The following is a 22270-nucleotide window of genomic DNA, read 5'->3' as shown; positions in this document are numbered from 1 at the left end:
TGTGAGCCGCTGCACCCGGCCCCGGCTATTTCTTTATGCTGTTTTAAAGCCTTGAAGTCAATGGAATTTAATTTTTATACATAGTAGTGAAACAGGAAAGGTTCCCTTGCCCCCCTCACAGGGTGTGTGATGGGATCGTAGCTCGCTTCTTTAGTGCCCTGTGCTCAAACCTGTAGGGGAACATACAGACAGGCAGGCTGTGGGGCTCCCACTCCACAGCAGTGTCTAGGGGTGAATGTTTACGGCTGAAGCCCCAGTGGGTTTGTGTTACAGGGTGCTCTTTCAGTTTAACTGTCCATAGGCAGCTTGTGTTCCTCAGCTCAATTAGATCCCCTTGCCTTATCACAAGCACAGAGGGCTTTCTGTATCCCAAGATTTTTGCCTGGGTATACTGGAAGAATTTGATCACATGTAGGCTTGGAGAATTAGTGCAGGGTTTTATTGAGTGGAAGAAGCTCTCAGCAGATGGGGGAACCAGAAGGGAGATGGTTTTCCCCTGGATTTGGGCCACTCGGCGGCCTGTCTCTTTGACTGCCCTGGCCAAACTCCGCATTATTTCGCCAGGCGATGGCCTGCTGGCATGCCGGCCTGCTGGTGCCTGTTGGTATACTCTTGACATCCAGCTGCTTGTGTGTTCCTCCGCCCATGTGCTCCTCTTGACGTCCAGCCACTTGTGTGCCTGCGTGCTAGGGTTTCAGGGGATTTTATAGGCACAGGATAGGGGCGTGGGAGGCCAGGGTGGTCTTGGGAAATGCAACATTTGGGCGCGAAGGCAGGAGTGCCCGTCTTCACCTAGGTCCATGGGCATAGGCCAGGGGTGGAGCCTTCACCAGGAACCTGCCCTCTTCCTCCCAGCACTTCCCTGCCTGCTTTCCATATCGGTGGGAGATTGGGATCCAATTGTAATTTTGTCTATGTGGATAATCAGTTACCACACTACGTTTCTCTGTGATCTGCGGTATTAACTCTTTCACAAATCAAGATTTTATACATGTATTAATGTATGTCTGCTCCTTTGCTTTCTATCCTATTTTATTGGCTTATTCATACCCAGAGTCCTTGAGTTTTATGGTATTTTTAGCTATCTGGATGAGTCCTCCAACCTCATTCTTCTTTAAGATTATCTTTGATACTCTTACTCTTGGTCCCTGATGTGTCTATATACATTTTAAAATCTACCTCTCAGGACCGAGCGAAGTGGCTCCTGCCTGTAATCCCAGCACTGTGGGAGGCTGAGGTGGGCCAATCACCTGAGGTCAGGAGTTGGAGACCAGCCTGGCCAACATTGTGAAACCCCGTCTCTACTAAAAATATGAAAAATGAGCCAGATGTGGTGGCGTACACCTGTAATCCCAGCTACTCGGGAGGCTGAGGCACGAGAATTGCTTGAACCCAGGAGGCGGAGGTTGCAGTGAGCCGAAATTGCAGCACTGCACGCCAGCCTGGGCAACAGAGCAAGACTGTCTCAAAAAAAAATAAATAAAATGAAGTAAAATCAACTTCTCAGGTCACTTGCAGACACACAAACACATACACACCCACACACAATTACTGTTTTTATTGGAATTGCGTTGCATTTATAATCAGTTTGGGGAGAATGTCATCTTTATAATATGGAATCCTCTAATCTATGAGCATAGCACATCTCCTTTGTTTGTTTGTTTGAGACAGATTCTCACTCTATCACCCAGGCTGGAGTGCAATGACACGATCTTGGCTCACTGCAACCTCTGCCTCCCAGGTTCAAGTGATTCTCCTGCCTCAGCCTCCAGAGTAGCTGGGAATACAGGCATGCACCACCTCACCCGGCTAATTTTATATATTTTTAGTAGAGACAGGGTTTCTCCATGTTGGTCAGGCTGGTCTTGAACTCCCAACCTCAGGTGATCCACCCAGCTCAGCCTCCCAAAGTGCTGGGATTATAGGTATGAGCCACTGCACCCAGCACCACATCTCCTTTTTAAGGCATATCTTTTTTTTAAAACAACATCTCCCTATTAAAAATATGAAATACCAATGTAGAAAAAAAAGAACCTTGATCTCTATCTCACATTATACACAAAAATTAATTTGAAATGGATCATAGACCTCAATGTAAAAGCTAAAACCATAAAGCTTCTAGAAGAAGACATACGATATGTTTCTTAGGTAGAGATTTCTTAGGCCATAGAAAGCATGAATCATAAAAGAAAAAAATTGATTAAATAGTGGACTTTGTCAAAAATTTTAAAATTCTGCTCATCAAAAGACATTATTAAATAAGTTGGCAAGCCACAGACTAGAAGAATGTGTGTGCCATGCATGTGTATGACCAAGGAAAAGCAACCTATTAAAAATGAGCAAAAATCTTGAACAGATACTTCACAAAGGGTCATACCAATGACCAAAGCACATGAAAAGTGTTCAACATCATTCGTCGTCAAGGAAATGCAAATCAAATTAATGGGAGATACACCATTGCGTATACCCACAAGGATGGCTACAAAGGAAGGAAAAACAAAACAACAGCAAATGTTGAAAGGAATGTAGAAATCTCCATCAGAAATCTACCTTATTTTTGGGAGTGTAAAATGGTATAATTATTTTGGGAAACGGTCAGTTTCCTAAATGATTAGACATGTATTACAGTTTTACTCTCAGATATTAATTCAGGAGAAATGAAAACATGTTCTTAAAATGTCTTATATAAGAATTTTATAGCAGCTTTATTCATAATAGTAAAGAAAAAAGGAAAAAAAAAGGTAAAGAACCCATGCCTGTCAAGAGGAAATCAATAAACATACAGATTCATGTAGTGGAATACTACTCAACAGAAAAAGAACCAGATTGATACGTTAAATAACATGGATAAATTTCATAAACTCTGTGCTGAGTGAAAAAAGCGAGACAAAAAAATGTATTATTATATTTATACGAAATGCTAGAATAGACAAAACCAAACTGTGATGATAGAAAGCAAATCAGAAGTTCCTTTGTGGGGCAGAAGTTTGCTGGGAAGGGGCATGGAGGATCTTTGTGGGATGATGGAAATTTTCTGAGTCTTCATAGGGGTGTGGAGTACGAGTGTATGTGTTTGTGGGTCGAATGGTACACTTGATCAGAGCATTTTGTTGTGTGTAAAAACGTTTCAATTTTTAAAAAATGCAATACTCTGGATTTCAGTTAATAGGAACATAACATGTAGAGTTGATAAAAATGGGTAGGTTAGGGAATATTTATGTCACCCCTTCAGAGTAATTCTTTAATAGTTACGGAGACCGTATGTTCCTAAATGCCATATTTAGCTTGAGCTTTTTGGTCAGTGGTGCAGTCTGAGGAGCTATTTTACTTTCATAGTTCAAGAGAAGTTTTTATAAAGTTGAAAAAGATAATTCTTACAAGTTCAGCAAGCATTGGATTTCCAGAACTTCACATGCCAAGACTGTGCTTCTCACAACCGTACTCCAAACCAGTGGTTCTCAATCAGGGGCCATTTTGTCCCACAGGGTATGTTTGGCAATGTCTAAAGACATTTTCATTGTCATGATTGTTGGGGAGGGGTGTTGTGCTGCTAGCATCTAGTGAGTAGAAGCCACGGAGGCTGCTAAACATCCCACAATGCGTAGGACGGCCCCCTGAAACAAAGAGTTATTTGGTCCAAACTGTCATTGGTGCCAGGGTTGGGAAAGTTTGTTCTAGACCTGCCCTTATAACTGAAGCTGAGTCAGTGTCAGTCAATCAGGTGTTGACTCTATTTATGGTTCAAATCAATTGTGGAAACTTGGCGTTTGCACAGATTACATATTTCTTCCCTGATAGAATTTCGTATCAAATATTTGTAAACATGCATAAATTTTGAGATAAAAGTTCATGGATTGAGAGCACTTCAGAAATCAAAATTATCATTTATGTTGATTGTTAAACAAATAACTGTACTTATCTTCCTTTTTTTAAAAAAGGCTTTATTATCAGATCAAAGGGAATAAATGGTAATAACTTTTTTCCTCCTTCTTTCCCAGAATGACAGGGAGAGAGTTTTTCTCTCGTTTCCCAGAACTCTATCCTTTTCTTCTCAAACAGTTGGAAACTGTAGCCAATGCAGTAGACAGGTAAGAAGAGAATTGGGTGGGGCAAAATGAACTCAAGGATGTGAATTACCTTAGTAATTGAGATTTTCCCTTTAGGCAACTGTTTTTAATACAGTTCTTCCCTTTTTAAAATTTGTTTAAATGTTTTCCTTGAGACAGGGTCTTTCCCTGTCTTTTAATACAGTTCTTCCCTTTTTAAAAATTTGTTTAAATGTTTTCCTTGAGACAGGGTCTTTCCCTGTCACCCAAGCTGGGGTACAGTGGTGGCCACCACTCCCTGCCCATTTTTGTATTTTTTGTAGAGATAGGGTTTCACCATGTTTCCAGGCTGGTCTCAAACTCCTGAGCTCAAGCAGTCTGCCCACCTGGGCCTCCCAAAGTGTGGGGATTACAGGCTTGAGCCACTGTGCATGGTCAGACTGCTTCCTTGTAATAAAATTGACTTTTTATTAAAGTACTTCTTTATAATTATATCATATTGCTTGATTCTCTATAGTAAATTTGTACTTGAAAAGTTGTGTAAAATCCTGTCTTTATATTTTAAAAATCCTATTTTATGTTAAATTTTATCAAACTTAATTCCATTTTCAGTGGTATAGAAACTAGAAATCACATGGTGATTTCTTCTATTATGAATTATTTTCTTCCAATTTTTAAAAAAATCTGTGTTTACATATTGAGTTTGCTTTATGCATACCTGTCATTTTATATTACTGGCTTGTTGCAGCTTACCATTGTGAAACTATAGCAATTAGCTGACTAATATGATCACTTGTATTCAGAAATGGTTCTGGTCTACCTGAGCGAAACTGGCCAGTGTCCTTGGAAACACAGAGCAAGGCCATTACGAGGGCTTCCAGTCTTATAGTTCACCATTGTCTTAAAAATCACATTCTAGCTGGCGCAGTGGTTCACGCCTATAATCCCAGCACTTTGGGAGGCCGAGGCAGGTGGATCACCTAAGGTCAGGAGTTCGAGACCAGCTTGGCCAACATGGCAAAACCCCATCTTTATTAAAAATACAAATATTAGCCAGGCGTGGTGGTGCATACCTGTAATCCCAGCTACTTGGGAGGCTGAGGCAGGAGAATCACTTGAACGCAGGAGGCAGAGGTTGGCGTGAGCTGAGATCTTGCCACTGTACTCCAGTCTGGGCAACAGAAAAAGGCTTCATCTCAAAAAAACAAACAAAAAAACACACACACACACACATTCTAAAGCTGGTAGTGGAATTTTTAGTATGTACTTCATAAAGCATGTGTTTTGTATTTTTCCTATAATTTTGCACTTGGTATGAATGTACACTAATTGTCTATAATTAGAAAACAAAAGTAATGAATTTTACTTCTGTTTATGATGTATTTGCTCACATTAGTAGTTTATGCAAATATGCTTTTCTGACATTTAGTGACTGTTCATGCTTTCTTAAATACATTTGGATGTTGAAAGTTTCACATTTCATACCCTGGAACAGGCACCTCTCTACTATAGGAACAATTCTAATTAAAGTAGCGTACTCTAATTATGCAAATGATTAGCTTTGAGAAGAGGATCCTGTACAAAAGCCCAATTCCCTGTTTTGCTAGCAGTTTTTTCTTATTATGTACATTTGGGAGATAAGAAGTGAACGTAGAAAAAAAAAGAAAAGAAAAAGGGAAAACTATCCCCTTGATTGCGGAGTCTCACTTTATATACATATATTTTTTTTTTGAGATGGAGTCTCACTCTGTCACCCAGGCTGGAGTGCAGTGGCACGATCTTGGCTTACTGCAGCCTCCGCCTTCTGGGTTCAAGTGATTCTCCCACCTCAGCCTCCTGAGTAGCTGGAATTACAGGTGTGCACCGCCACACCCAGCTAATTTTTTGTATTAGTAGAGATGACGTTTTACCATATTGGCCAGGCTGGTCTTGAACTTCTGACCTCAGGTGATCCACCTGCCTTGGCCTCCCAAAGTGCTGGGATTACAGGCAGAAGCCACTGTACCTGGCCATATACATAATTATTTCATGAGAGACATGTTTGAAGGAGGAGTGCTTCACTACCTAAATGTGAAATCTTTTATGTGTAATAATTGTTTTTTCAGTGATATGGGAGAACCAAATCGTCATCCAAGCATGTTTCTCTTACTTTTGGTGTTGGAGAGACTCTACCCTTCTCCGATGGATGGTACTTCTTCTGCTCTCAGCATGGGACCTTTTGTTCCCTTCATTATGAGGTAGTGTCATGCTGTGTGGAAATGGTCAAGGTGGATGTGGAAGTTTTATGGGAATATTTTATCTTGTTATTATTTCAGAAGCTATTTTATATATATATATGTATGTATATATAACTGTCATATATATATATTTTTCATATATATATGTATTTTTTTTGAGATGGAGTCTCGCTCTGTCACCCAGGCTGGAGTGCAGTGGTGCGATCTCAGCTCACTGCAAGCTCCGCCTCCTGGGTTCACACCATTCTCCTGCCTCAACCTCCCAAGTAGCTGGGGCTACAGGTGCCTGCCACCATTCCTAGCTAATTTTTTGTATTTTTAGTAGAGACGGGGTTTCACCGTGTTAGCCAGGATGGTGTCAATCTCCTGACCTTGTGATCCGCCCACCTCGGCCTCCCAAAGTGCTGGAATTACAGGCATGAGCCACCACGCCCGGGCATATTATATATATATTTATTTATGTATATATAAACCTATTGTATATATTATATATAAAACTATTATATATTATATATAAAACTTTTGTATTTAAGTATTTTTTATATATACATATATATAAAAAACTATTTTATACACACACACGCACACACACACACACACGCAATACTTTGAGCGGGGTCTTGTGAAAGCAGAGGCTTGGGTTTTCTTGTCATTGCCCCCAGTATTTCAGAGGAAGGTGCTTATATCATGGGTACAGGATCTCATTAGAACCTGTGTAAGTAATGTTTTCCTTGAGCCCTGTCTGCTCCAAGGCAGGTGGGTGGATGGTGTTGATAGAAGATACTCTTTTTGAAAAACATGGCCCCGTGTTTGCGTTATTCCTGTGTTGAACCTGGCCAGCACGGGGCAGGCTTGGTTCTGGTATATATCTTCTGTCCATGGGTTCAAGAGGACATCAGGACATCTGACTCTTCACTCTGGAGGAGTCTGCGAGGCGGTGCAATGGGTGGCATGTAAATGGTAATGCCATGTGGCATGAATTCCCACTCATCTTCTCTTTCAAGCTTGTAGTACCTGAAAAAAGCCATGAATATAGAGTATTCATGGAATAATATAACAGAGTTCTCTTCTTTTAGAGCCTTTTACCACTTCTTGTGTTACATCTTTTCAGGCATTTGCCATCTTCTGATTACTTTGTTCATTTTGGATCAAAGGCCTAAATATGTAGGCCTCCAAGAAGTATTAAAATTTTCTCATGAAACCTTTCAGAAACCTGTCGTATTAGTTAGCTCTTACCTTTCTGCTTACCTCTTGACAAAACAGTACCTTCATTTTTGTGTTTCTACCAAAAATTGAAATGGCTTTGGAGCAGAAGCGTAAGAAACTAAACTCAAGAGAGTGTTTCTTATGTATGTGGTGTCCTGGGTTCCACTTCCTTGTTTCACAGAGCTGACTTATGCATTTTAATGTGAGAAAACCATTAAACATGAGATTCTGGCATGTGCTTGCTGGAGCTATTTGTTTGCCCCAAGCCCTGGCTGTGGCTGTGTTATCTTTGATCACAGAGATGACTCATGCAGACTGGTTTTTGTTTCCTGATATACAAAGTTACCAATCTCCTTCATCTAGCATTTGGTGATTCATTTTGGGAATTTGGGTGGTAAATTTTACTTTCAGGGGCCTTAAAAATTGTTCTTTCATGAATAACTGGAAAGAACTAAGAAATGTTTTCAGAAAGTTGATGCAAGGAGGAAAGGCATGTGCACAGCATTGCAGTTTACATTAGAAACAGAGATTTGCTTTAGAACCTGTCCTCTGTCTTAAGAATGTTGAATTTGTAGAAGCTTTTTACTACTCAATCTGTTGTTCATTGCATCCTAGAAATAATAAATTACTACATCGAAAGTACCTTTCCAAAATGTTGCTTAGTTTACATATAACCAGAATGCTGATACTACTCATTATGTTCAAAGTATCTGTTATATAAAACAAAGATTGCATTAATATAGAAGATTTAAATATTGCTTTGAAGCCAGTGTACGTAGGGCATCATTTGTTAACCTCTAAAAATACAAAGTAAGAAGTTTGCAATCAGTCTATTCTTCCAGTGAAAATGCTGCGGTTTGTAGTTGCTTTCTTCCAGTAAGTAAGGTGCTCTATGAAGTAGATTCATAGAACATCACCAACAGCAGAAGTGCCACCAACCAAAATACAAGGCTATTTTTGTGTAACAGAAAGAGCACATCTATCACTCCTGACAAGCCCTGCACTCTTGGGTTCAAATTCTAGCTCTGTAACTGCCTTGCTCTCTGAACCTCAATTTCCGCAATGGGCAAATGAGGGTGGTAACACCTCTTCTCAGAGTCACTGTAACCAAAATGCCCTGTAAGCAGAAGTACCACCATTGATTCCTTAAGTACAGAGTCTAGGCTCTGACTTATTGAGTGTCCATGTGTGTTATAGAACCGTGTTTCTAAAACTTCAAGATGTAAACATACCACTTGGCGATCATATAAATTCTGATTTCAGTAAATCTGTGGTGAGGCCTGAGAGTCCAACTTTCAAATGGTCTTCCAGGTAATGCCAGTGCTGCTGGTCTGTAGATCACATTTTGAATAGCAAAATTAAACTTGGGATATTAAATTTAATACCATCACACACACATGCACACATACAGTTTCAACAAGCTAGACAGCAGTAGCTTATTAAAATTGGTTAGGCGGCCGGGCGCGGTGGCTCAAGCCTGTAATCCCAGCACTTTGGGAGGCCGAGACGGGCGGATCACGAGGTCGGGAGATCGAGACCATCCTGGCTAACACGGTGAAACCCCGTCTCTACTAAAAAAATACAAAAAACTAGCCGGGCGAGGTGGCGGGCGCCTGTAGTCCCAGCTACTCGGGAGGCTGAGGCAGGAGAATGGCGTGAACCCGGGAGGCGGAGCTTGCAGTGAGCTGAGATCCGGCCACTGCACTCCAGCCTGGGCGACAGAGCGAGACTCTGTCTCAAAAAAAAAAAAAAAAAAAAAAAAAAAAAATTGGTTAGGCAATTTAAGGGGTTTATTAAGAAGTAGATTTTGACCCAGGAATGCAGAAAACAAAGTGTTCTGAGTAGAGAAGTCAGTAGGAAGTAGACCAACCTTTGTTGAGCCCCATCTTTCTGCCAAGTAGTGAACTGGGCATTTTGCTTACAGTGACTCTGAGGTGTTATCACCTTCATTTGCCCGTTGAGGAAATTGAGGTTCACAGAGCAAGGCAGTTACAGAGCTAGAATTTGAACCCAAGAGTGCAGAACTTGTCAAGGGTTTTAGATGTACTCTTTCTGTTACACCAAAATAACCTTGTATTTTGGTTGCCTTTTGAATAGCCAGTAACTTAGCTACACTGAATGACCTATAGGGTCTGAAATGGATGCAACTGGGAGAGATGAGGAGCCTATATCCACAGTTGGTGCATCTGAATACAGGCTGTCTTCTGGATATAGATGTAATGTCTCTACCAGTGGTGGGATCTGTTCCTTATTTTGCTTTTCCTGTAGGAAAAGTGGCTGATTGGATTGGTTAACCACATGTGGCACATGGTGACAATCGCCTGTGGCTATAGGATTGGTTTGTGGCCAGATACAGAGGAAGCCTGACTCTTCTTTTTTGGCCACCTTCTATGGTAAAGTGGAAGGCCCTAGATTTAGTTAGTTTGGGGTTTCATCAACCTACCACAGGGACAACTCCTGCTACCCCAAAATGTTCACTGGTGAGGTGAACTATAAATAGATTTTTTAAAAAGAGTGAATGTGATAAAACTGTATGCATTTGATTTAGATGACCTCTGAGAAAATTATTCATGAAGAAAGTGAAAGGCTGATCATAAAACCTATCATTCCAGGCAGTGTTTGTGATCCTGATTGTGATGAAGGGTGGGCTGTTTTGACTTGGGGTAATAGCTAAAAAGATGGATGGGTGTATGTACAGTGGATCAACAGTATTTTATTTTTGTACCATTGTTAAGGGTAATTTATGTACTTCGAAGAGTTCTCATCGGGCTCATGGATACTATGAGTTTGGCTAAAGAAAAAAGTTTCAGTTTGTGGGAGTAGTGCAAAGGTTGCTCTGACTGCTAAAAGTGAATTGCACAATGAGAAGAAGATTAAAAGCGCCAACGACAGCTTTTTGTTTCCCTTTGATCTTTGTCTACTTACCTGCTATTTCCTTCCTCTCTGTAAGGTATTTGTAAGTATTATATGTAGTTTTACTCCTTTATCCCATGTTTAAGAGTATGTCTAAGCTTATTTCTCTGTTGATTTTCTTCATTGATTTAAGTCTTAGAAGTTACTGATTTGGATTTTCCAAAGTTATACATGTATGGCATTATGATTGTTGCATCCTCTTGGGTCAGAATTTATAATGTCAATCCCAACATCTTGTATACAACTTTTTAAAAGTCCAGTGTATTTTATGTTCTGATGTTGTGCTGCATCCAGATACACAGCCCTTTACCATGTGAATGTAATGCCTTCAATTTAAGACCATTCATTCATTCTTCAGTTCAGATACCACAAAGCAGAGTGATTCATGCTTTACAAAGAACCTTGACTGGCTCTCTGAATGCAGCTCACCAAGGCCTGCTTCTCTGGGCTTTCTAGAGTCTAGAAAGTCTTTTCAGAGGCCAAAAAGTCCCTGGGCATGCATTTCTGAGTTCCCTTTCACAAGCAAGTTTCAAGTTCCAACCGAAGAGCTCTAAGTAACCACATATGCCTCAAACCTAGGACCATTGAGTCCTGAACAAAGACCCAGGAGAACTTAGACGAATCAGGTCTCTGAGTCCTGAGCCCTTGTTCAGGACTCTATCGCCCTAGGTTTGAGGCATATGTGGTTACCTAGAGCTCTTCGATTGGAACTTGAAACTTGCTTATGAAAGGGAACTCAGAGATGCATGCCCAGGGACTTTTTGGCCTCTGAAAATACTTTCTAGTCACTAACTGTGACACTTGGACAAGGCTCTTTACCCTCTCTACACCAGTGTGGTTACTTGTATGTATGAGAGTTTCAGTTAAGACGGAAAGTGCCTTCTATTGCAGATAACTGAGATCTGATTAATACTTGTAGGAGAAATCCCTTCACTGCCCCCTTTGAGGCACTTTTTAAAGGATCTCTCCTACTTGCAGCCCCCTTTCCCTGTCCCTGCCCACCTTTTTTGTTTGTTTATTTTCACTGCAGATGACTTTAGTACATTTTTTTTACCCCAATCCATTTAGTCGTTGTTCTCTTTAGACAAGTTTTCAGTGAAATCTCCTTTCCTTTTCCCTTCTCCTTTCCTTTCTTGCTTTTTTAGAGAGCTAGGATCCCACTATGTTGCCCAGATGGACCTTGAATTCCTGAGCTCAAGTGATTCTCCTGCTTCAGCCTCCCGAGTAGCTGGGACTACAGGTGCACACCACTGTGCCTGGCTTGCTTTTCTTTTCTCTTGAGTTTTTTTTTTTGTTTTTTTTTTTTTTTTTTTTTTTTTGAGATGGAGTCTCACTCTGTTGCCCAGGCTGGAGTGCAGTGGCACGATCTTGGCTCACTGCAACCTCCGCCTCCTGGGTTCAAGTGATTCTCGTGCGTCAGCCTCCTGAGTAGCTGGGACCACAGGTACATGCCACCACAGGTGCATGCCACCATGCCCAGTTAATGGTAGAAACCACAATTCCTTTTGTGTCAACCTAAATAAGTTTTGTATTTTTACTAGAGATGGGGTTTCATCATATTGGTCAGGCTAGCCTGGAACTCCCAGCCTTGAGCCCACCTCAGCCTTTCAAAGTGCTAGACTTACTTGCAGGCATGAGCCACCAATATTGAAATACAAATAGCAATACAATTTTTTTTTTTTTTTTTTTTTTTTTTTTTAATGTACAGAACCTTGCTCTGTCGCCCAGGCTGGAATGCAGTGGCATGATCTCGGCTCACTGCAACCTCTGCCTCCCGGGTTCTAGCAATTCTCCTGTCTCAGCCTCCTGAGTAGCTGGGACTACAGGCATCCACCACCACACCCGGCTAATTTTTGTATTTTTTTAAGTAGAGATGGGGTTTCACCATATTGGTCAGGCTGGTCTCGAACTCCTGACCTCAGGTGATCCACCTGCCTCAGCCTCCCAAAGTGCTGGGATTACAGGTGTGAGCCACCACACCTGGCCAGCAATACAATCTTAACTAAACATGTGGCAGTAGAAATCATCCAGAGGAACCTATTCAATGGAAACTGTTTTGGTTGAAATATGGAACTCTAGCCAGTAATCACAGCATTGGAAAATATGTTTTATGTATTTTTAAAATATTTAATGGAATCTTTTGATTTTTACCAGCCTTAAAAAAGAGGGAGTTGGGGGTGCAAAAACTTAAGAGTTTGTTGATCCTTTTAAGCCTATGGCATTGGGAAATGACATTGACTCCTTTCCTTTTCCTTGAAAGTTACAAAAATTGAGAGATTATCACTTTGCTCCTTACTGAAATTATGAAGTTGAAAGACCTTATTTTCCATGGCATAGAGTTGGGGTTTTTGCAGTAGACAATAGTTGCCTTCTACTTTCATTTGTGATTATAATACTGGAAACTGTTCTTCAAGGCTTCACATTACGTTTCTATCTGCTCTGTTTTCCCAGAATCCTTGTGATGAATAGAGAACAAGTTTGCTTCATAGAGAGATAAATGGGGCAAACAGTGATTAAAATAACTGCTGAGAAGTAATGCCCTCATCACTTTCTCTCTACTTCAGCTCCTAATCACCTCTCCCTTTGAATGTCTGTAACGTTTGTTACTTAATCTCCTTATCTTGCCATTCACCATTACTATGCCGTTCTGTAATACTCAATGCTTGTTCTTGCAAAATAAATCTTACTTTCCTTCCATGCAGAAGCAGCTGTGGGGTTCTTTCATTTGTTTATTTTTTGTTACCTTCCTCTGCCTTGCCCCAGTTTGGGCACAGAGTTAAATTGAGTAACAGAAAAATGAAATTAATTTGAAAGAGACTTTTTGTGTTGGATAAGTCTATGTATCTATGAAGTACTCAAGGGACCTCTTGTCTTACAATATTGGAGCCACATTTTGTATCCCACCAGTTACTATTTTTATAGAAAAGAGGCTCTGCTGGGTTCTGTGTTTTACCTGGACTTTGAGGAGTCTTGGGTTCGAATAAGAGCTCTGACATTTGCTTTTATTGTGACTTCACCTCTCTGACCCTCCATTTCCTTTTCTATCGCATTAAGGTATTGAACTGGATGTTACCTGGATTCTCTCTGGCCTCAGGAACCTCTGGCTGCCTTCCTGCACTGTGAACTTGCCTCCTCTGACTGCCTTCCAGTGAGCCACTATAGAGGCCCACCTTACAACTACCCTGTTGCAGGCTTTAGAACCAAATGAGAGGACCCTGGATTGATAAGAATAGAAGTAGAGGGGAGGTGCCATTTTTCTGTTCAAGGTTATGGAATTACAGACAAGCCAAAACATGTTGGGGAAAGCCTCCCAGGTTAACGTAGGGTGAATGGAGGAGCCATGTAGGAGAGCAGCCTCTGTGTGTTTCAGGCCATAGATCTATATAATGGGGATAATTCTGCTTACAAAATAGAAAATAAAAGCTTCCTGGTTTGCTTATTAAGAAAAATGCTAGCAAGAGGAAGGGGTTGGTAGGCAGTATAATGGTGATAGAGAGAGAAACTTTTTCAAGCCATGCTTTGTCTCTGTCAGTAAGCCAGAGGAAAGACCCTGAAGTCAGATGTAGTTGAGGCAATAGAAAAAGAGCATTGTGTCCTGTGAGGGAGGACACATCCCTGCACCCAGATGAATGACAGCCTTGGAGGCAAGTGAGCCCAGTACCATGTCAGTAATTTTTGGGAAAGGAGGGTTGGGAATGTTGTGCCAGGAGCCTACAGAAGGATTTTTCAGAAGAGAGGGATAAAGGCATATTTTATTAGTGACCAGAGGGTTGTGTTGATATTGACTGCTTTTTACTGAATTATTAAAATATATCACTTGGGAGTTCTTTGCACTTTATTCACTGTGCACTAATAAGGATTCCCTAAACATGTCAGAAAATAAACAGAGATGCTTTCCTAAAGAATGGTTATAATAGATAACTTTTTATTGTCCCAATTTCCCAAAGTATCTTGAACAGAGTTGCCTGGAGAGAGAGTACAGGAATCTCCAAGCCTTGCTCATTACAAGTAGAAACACCCTGAGAAATAGGGCTTTGCCAGTACTGTTAACATAGAACTTCCTCCCCTGGCCAGCACTCCACCTGGTCTGTGGTTACTGCTGAATTCCATGAGGTTCAGAGAAGGGAATTATAGGAAAGGAGTATGCCCCCACCCTTCCCCCACTGCCCAGCCATCCTAATCTGCTAACAGTTGTTGGGTGAAAAAAGGGATCTGCTACCCCATCAATCTGTGGAAACCCTGGCCCCTTGGTTTCACTAGTGTGACGTCTGATACCAGGTCAGGCTTGGGACCAGATTTTTGAGGCACAGGTGTTCAGTGCTGCTCAGTTTTCTTCTTGGTTTATAGGCCAAAATTGTAAAACATGTAAATGCCCCCAGTGTTATCTTCCACAGGATATTTGTATATTACAAATACATACATTTTGAAATAAAGCAGTAAGACTCTAATGGTGGCATTTTAGGCCTTATATAGGGAGGATCTAGAAGCAGAGATTGGAAAGTTGTTCCTTAATGCTGGGGAAATCACATTGTTTGGGCAGCTACGTACTCTGCCTCCTTTTTACTGTGCCTAGCACTTTATTTGGAGGGCTGTACTCAGGGCCCTCTGAATTTCTGAATTCTACCCAGGGTAGCTGAGGTTTAGCGTGTAGCATGAAATTATGTTTTGTATTATGTGTCTTTTTTTGCAGATAGTTCTGGCATAAAAAGATACCGCGTCATCTGTCACCAGTTTTTATCTGTTAGTTCCCAGATAGGGACCTGGCCAACTTCATTTCTGGTGCCAGATCTCTTTAAGACCATTTTCTAAATATGTTTTTGAGCAGAAGGAATGAGGAGTTCACCTCCTATGGAATGCATTGACAAAGCAAACTAGAAAAACAGAACTTGTAGGGACCAGCTTTTCTTCAGTGTTATCTGTTATGCCAGTAGGCCAGTTCAGGTCATGTTAGAACAAGTGATTTGATCAGCACACAGTCCCATTCTTAGATGAAATTTCTGACAATGATGATAATCTGTGGCCTATTGCTGCCATTCATACTAGAAGTTAGAAGCTCATCAGTTAATTGATTAACCAAGTGTTTGTTAAACATTCATTGTATACCTAGCTAGTGTTAGGTCTTGGGTAAGATGCAAAGTAAAGAAAAAGGTCTTTATCCTTAAAGAACTTACCGTCTAGCTAATAAGGTAAAATACATGCTTGTGAACCTGATGTCGTGTATATTAACCACTTAATTATATGACATGTACACTAAGGACTGAGGCCTGCAAAGAAGGGCAAGAGCATCAGTGGGTTGGAGAAGTCCAGGAGGCTTTCCCAAATAGCAAGGCAGGAAGAAATGTGGGAGTTCAGTCGGCCATCTCAGGGACTTTTAGAAATCACCCTTGGTGATTAACAAGTCATGTGAGAGGAGTGAAAAGTCAGGGGGAATCCAACAAGGGGAAGATTGTGATGGAGAGTTTTATGATTCATAACTTGGAAGGCATCGTAAAGAGCTCTGCTTCCACTTGAACCAAGGGCGACCCAGGAAATTCACAAAATAAATGGTTTGCTGTTTAACAGGAGAAACCATTGATGATGCATCTTTGGTAACTTTAATAAAAAACAGCATTTGTCCTGAGTGTTGCATTTAAGTCTTGTGAAAGTAATGAATTGTAGTGGGAAAAAAATTTACATTTAGTAATACTTAACATTTTAAAGTATCTTAACAGTGTTTTTCCATACAGAACTTTTATTACCTTGTTCTTAAACTGTTTCTCAAAAATTGTAGCAAAGATGTTCCGCAGGCATTTTTAATGCTGAATTAAAGGATTTCACATTACCAAGCCCCAAATGCTGACTAATAGGCAGTCATCCTACACAGCAGGGAGCATTTTAGATCAAAAATGTATTTTTTTTTCTTCCACAAGAAAATATGAATTGGGAAATAGAATAAGAAGGTAAAGATAAATTATAGAAGGCTTCAAATGAGGACAAGGAAAAATAATGACAAAGCATGTTTCGGTTAGCTTTCTCTGGCTGGAATAGGTTTTCCCTTTCCCTCTGGGCCTTGGTCCTCACCCTTCTGTTTCTTTCTAGTCTTCTAGTAAAAACAAGCTACATACGTTACATCAGCTGCTCAGGATACCTTCACCCTCACGTCCGTTTACTTTTTCCTTCCTCACTCACTTTGAACATTGTGACTTCTGACTGTTCGTCTTGCCTCCCTTCCAACCAGTTACAGACATTCTCTTCTTCACCATTTATTCTTCTCTGTCACTTTATATTGTGATCACTCTTCATCACCAGTTCATCCTTCCATTAAGTGTATTTACTGAGGGCCTACTTTGTGCCCTTGCTCAATCCAACACCCCTACTCTCATCACCTCTCATTTGCAAGAGAAGATGTGGAGGCCATCAGGTGTGAGCTCTCTCCATGGAGATACCCACTCTGCCCATGCACAGCTCTCTCCTTTGTTTTATAGCCAGGCTCTTGGAAAAGGGGGTCTGGGTTTATTCTCCACTTTTCCCCTCCTTTAACCCACTGCAGCCTGGCCGCTTCTTCCACCGCCTCACTAAACTGCACAAACAAAGGTAAACTAGGAGTGACCTTATTGTTAAAAAAGCCACTGGGTGCTTTTCATTCCTTCTCATTTCTGCTTTTTCTGTGGAGTTTGATGCTATTGCAAACTCCCTTCTCCTTGAGTTCTTTCTTCTGTGACTTTCTCTGGCCGTTATTTCTTTCTCTCCTTGGAGGGCTCCCTTCCTCCTGCTGCCTCTCAAACATTGATGCACCTGTTTGTCCTGCCCTCAAACCTTTTCTTTTTCACTTTGCATGCTCTTTCTGGGGTTACTACCTGTTTGTCCTGTCCTCAAACCGTTTCTTTTTCACTTTGCATGCTCTTTCTGGGGTTACTACTCACTTACACTTACCTAGTCCTAGATCTAGAACTCATGTAGAATCACGAGTTCAACTTTCAATTGGACAGCTCCTTCTGCGCGTCCCACACACATCCGAAAGTTGAGAATTTCAGTTATCTCTGCACACTGACGTTTGAGCAGCCTTCTTTTAGGGCCTAGTACAATGTCTGATATCTTGCTCTGCCTGGCTAGCTGCAGTCAGGGGACTTCTTTAAGGGAAGCATATCAGAATCAGGACTCAGGGTGACACAGAGGCTCCTCCCATTGTCAGTGACTGTGTTCATGCATGCCCAGTAACAAAGGAGCATTGGTTTAAAAAATCCGTGACTTCCAAAAGCCCTCCAGTAAGTTTGAAATTATTTGCTTTGCTTCTTACATTGATTATCATCTGTTTGAGGTAGCAAGTAGCAGGTGCTGGTACCTTTCTTTGGAGGCGAAAAGCCAAGGCCCAGAAAGAATAGACATAATATGCCCACAGTCAAAAAGTGACTCCCTAAGGAGTCAGCGCAAATTCATTTATTCGTTCACTCAACAGATATTTATTGAAAACAATATGTTTCAGGCACTAGAAATACGGTGGTGAATCAGACAGATACGGTTTTTGGCATAATGAGGTATCCTTTTTGATGATGCTTCTTATCTCTATCTTTTTTGCTCCTATTTTTTTCCATCTGATTAATGATAAATGATAATAATTAGCAAATGTTTACTATGAGCCAGGCAATATTTTAGGACTTTACACATATTAACTCATTTAATCATGATGAGAACACTATCAGGTCATTGTCCTTATTATCCCATTCCACAGAGTGGGGGAATGTTGGGCAGTAAGAACTTTTGAAATGTGTCCTACCTAGCTCATACTGCTAGTTAGTGACAAGTCGTGGATTTGAACCCAAACAATCTGGCTCTAGAACCTAGTTGTAGAGTTCTCAACTGTAGTAGTTCTCAGCATGCCAAAATTAACCTGCAGCTTTACCTAACAAACATTTGGACTGACTTTGCTTTCTTGAGATATTTCCCCCCTTGGGCATTTCGTTGGCAGTAGTCTCATTTTCTAATCTGAAATCAGGAGAAAAGGAAGAAAAACTTGCAATAAAGCTTAAGTGGTTGTGACAGGTTGCTAAATAAAACTGGCTCAACTGAAGTTTTGAGATTCTTGAGAAACACTGAGAATTTCTTACAAAAGAAATTTTCCTTATTGTAGAAAATCATGGGTCATTGCACAGTTATAAGTGTCTTAGTAAAGAGGGAATGTGGCTTGAGGCTAAGAAGCATAAAATCTTAATGAGATTATTTGTGGGCTGCTATTTACGCATAATTTTTAAACTCTTAGAAAATATGTTTTCTATCTGTCTTTAGTATGTCATCTTAGTTTCCACTGCTTTACATAATTTTGAAAATCTTTAGGGTTGCTAGAAAAAAAAATAATAGCAAATGTTTACATAAGAATTAAAGTTTAGAGTGTACTTTCACACTCTAAACTTTCACACACTAAACTTGATGTGTACTTTCACACTCTAAACTGGATGGTTTCTCTTTTTACTATCTTATAAACAAAACAGTCATGAGGATATCAATTCGTGTTGAAAATTTTTTAAATTGCCAGTGTTTTCTTACATAGTAATTGTAAACTGATTTGGAAAAAAAGGAAATATAAATCTGTGAAGTGTTTACATTACTGAATAGTATGAAAGGAAGGTTTTGTTACTTCAGATTGCATATAATAACTTTAGGAAACTGCTTTAATGGGTAAATAACAATAGTATCTGGTTAAGGTGTTAGTTGATTTTCTGTACTTCAAGGCTTCTGAAGTGGGTTCACACCCACCTTTGTTTGCCAGTTTTATATCTTTTGTGTACATAGCCCTATTTCTCACTTTTCATTATTATCCAAAGGTTACCAGCCAAAACCTGTGTGGATGGTACATGGAGGATGAGATGTGTCCCTTGGGGTTTTTTGCATTAGGGAAAATTCCTGATCTGGGACATTTGTGCCCTGATCACCAGCCCCCAAGAGATGCCACATTTCTGTCTACTTTAGATGGAAACTCTCAGTCCTACAGTAGGCTGTAGTAGATCTCAGTCTGAATAATCACAAAACCAAAATTAGGTGTGCCCACATTAATGAGATTTTTCTGTTCAGTCTCTATAGTATCCAGAGCATTCACAAAATATATATGTGTATGAAATCTACAGGCTGCTGTATAAATAAGCCTGCTCCCTTTTGGTTATTATAACCATACAGGAAAGAAGCATCTGTTTTAGCAGAAACTGTGGAAAAATATATCTAGGTAGCCCAGGAAAAGTTAAATTGTTACTGAAGGATGTGTCACCACAGACAAGAAAAGAATTTACAAAGCAGTGGGCAGAAAATATTTTCAGACACTAATCTGTCTTTTTGGGTGATGTGAGAGTAGCATTGGTTTGTTTCTTGCTTAAATGTTTATTCATTTTTTTTTTCCCAGGAGAATCCCTTTTGCTCAACTTCTTTCTGGTTTGGATAAAATGAAAAGTAAAATTGACTTAATACTAGTTATAACCTGCATGAGTCTACTGAAGATAAACTTAAGAAATATAATTATTTTTTCTAGTTAAGCTTCAGGGTCATATAATTATTATAATTCAATCATTTATTATCCCCCCCCACCCTTTTTTTCTGCATGATTTAAGACATCAGAATTTAATTTGTAGCCAGAATGAAAACTGGACTTAGGAAAAACTTGAGAAGACTAGAGAGAGATTTGCATTCTGCTGCATGGTTGAACATGTCTCTAAAGTAGCAGCTTTAGAATGCCATGTCCTGATAGAATTCCCCGTTGAAAGTTAGCCAGCAGAGCAGCTTCCTTGTGTCCTCCTCTTTGCCTGACCCACCGTGAAGTGTCACGAGGGCCCTAGATGTGAACCTCGGGGGCTCCACAGCCTGACAGAAGAGAACTAGTATCACTGGGCAATCCATGATCTGGCACAGAAGCCCCAGGCTGTAGATTTTGTAATTGGCCACCCACCCTGGCCCAACCTAGGATAAATATTTCTGAGTTCTAAGTAGGATGAGGAATTTAAATCCCTGTTTTTTCCTAAGTTCTTCCATAACCAATCCATGACATTGTTATGAGATCTGAGTGGAGTGCCCATGTTTGGAGAGGGAATAAAGGGAGCACATTCTGCTGCTACTAATGAATACATACTCCCGTTAACAGTCCCTTTTTCCCTAAGAATGATGCCACTGGAAGGGCCAGATCTGACTCCACCGTAGCCACTGACCCAGACCAGCTTTACCCCTAGGGTAATTGAAACCTATATTAAATGATTTGACAGGTCATAAGCAGTGCCCTCTATCCACTTAATTTTCTCAGATGCCTCCTCCATTGTGAGCTAAACCTTGGAGATTTTCGTTCTTTTAGTATATGGTTTTGATCCCTTCTAAAATGAACATCTCAGTGGGACACAAATTACTTAAAGTTATTAGTAGTCATTTATGCCATAGTATGAATTAGTTTATTTTTCTTTGGTTTTGACAGGAAGATAAATAGAATACGTTGGGGAGAAGATGTAGAACTCAAAACAAAGGGAGAAAGCAAGCTGCCACCTTTGGAAGACTGCAATGATTTCTTTCCCATTAGAATTTGCTCTCGTGTTTTTAGTGAAACAGGGCATCGTGTTTTCCATTTACCTCTACTTTCTGGCAGGGAAAGACTTGGAGTTCTTTTTACGGGTTTGACTCTTTCTTACCCCTTCTAGATGTAGTTCCATTTCCTTTCTAAGATGAAAGCTTGTCTTTGTCCCCTCCCGGAATAGTTCCAAGCAGCAGAACACAGTGAATCCTTCCAGATAAAAGACCCTGCTGATAAAATGCCAGATTGTTATCAGAGAAGCAGTGAGGGGAGTCAAATCCCTACCATTAATTACCTAGTTACAGTTTTGTTTATATCCTGTTCATTTGGGGCATGTTTTCCTTGGATGGTTTCTAGTCTATGTTCTGAACTGCAGTCTGAAGTTTGTAAAAATCCCAAAGGTCAAGGAATAGTGGGTTCCTTATTTTCTGAAAGGTTTAATGGCAAGGAAGAGAAGATCAAAGTTTCTATCTTTCATCTGGAAGGAAATAGACAAATGCTTCATTTTGGTGGTTCATTCCTCACCTCAAGCATACAAACCATAGTACGTTAGATGAAATCTGACTTCGAATACCTAGCCAAGAGGTTACCTGGAAATAGAATGACATGTATCTCTGTGAAGCCGTGAGTATCAACCAATGAATGACTAGATATCCACGCATCAAGGCCAGAGTCCAGTTGAATCTAAAATAAAACTTCTTGGTAAATGTACTTGATGCCACTGAACTGTACACTTAAAAATGGTTAAAATGGTAAATTTTAGGTTATGTAGGTTTTACCACAACAAAAATAAATATTACTTGCTTCCTGACAGCTCCAGTACTTCAGTCACAGTTGGAAATACAGTTGGACCTCATCCAGTCATTTATGGATTCAACCAACTGTAGATCAAAAACATTTGGAGAAAAAGTAAAAACAGCAATAAAACATAATGCAAATGTAAAAACAATATAACGTAACAACTTACGTAACATTTACATTGTATTAGGTATTATAAGTATTCTAGAGATTATTTAAGGTGTACCAGAGGATATACATAGGTTATATGCAAATACTGTGCATACTTTACATAAGGGACTTGAGCATCTCACGGATCCTAGAACCAATCCTCTGAGGATTCTGAGGGCCAGCTGTACAACATGGGTGGGCTACATGGCCTGCATTATTTTGAATGGGATGGCTGTTGCATATGAAGCATTATGTATCCATTTAAGAACCGTGGGACTGTGAGTACCGAATACCTTAATGAACAGAAAAAGATGAAAAGACCATTTTGTCACCATCATATGAACATACTAGGAAGTTTGGGATTGGAAAAGAGCCCTTTCTGTCTTAAAAATGATTGACTCTGAACC

General features: G+C 40.3%; 1 protein-coding gene across 11 annotated transcripts in view; it reads left to right on the top strand.

The window, feature by feature from the left end:
- Positions 1-22270, top strand: part of LOC105464931 (THADA armadillo repeat containing) — a 356256-nt gene that overhangs the window by 151478 nt on the left and 182508 nt on the right. For 9 of the 11 annotated variants that reach the window (XM_071076636.1, XM_071076633.1, XM_071076638.1 and 6 more), the window contains 2 exons: positions 3999-4088; positions 6152-6283. The exons of the other annotated variants lie outside the window; for them this stretch is intronic. In XM_071076636.1, coding sequence (XP_070932737.1) covers positions 3999-4088; positions 6152-6283 — 222 coding nt within the window. The remainder of the gene's footprint in view (positions 1-3998; positions 4089-6151; positions 6284-22270) is intronic. 11 annotated transcript variants of the gene reach the window in all.

The sequence above is a fragment of the Macaca nemestrina genome, chromosome 13, assembly GCF_043159975.1.
Source record: "Macaca nemestrina isolate mMacNem1 chromosome 13, mMacNem.hap1, whole genome shotgun sequence".
Lineage (NCBI taxonomy): Eukaryota > Metazoa > Chordata > Mammalia > Primates > Cercopithecidae > Macaca > Macaca nemestrina.
This window is presented reverse-complemented; position numbering and strand designations above follow the sequence as displayed.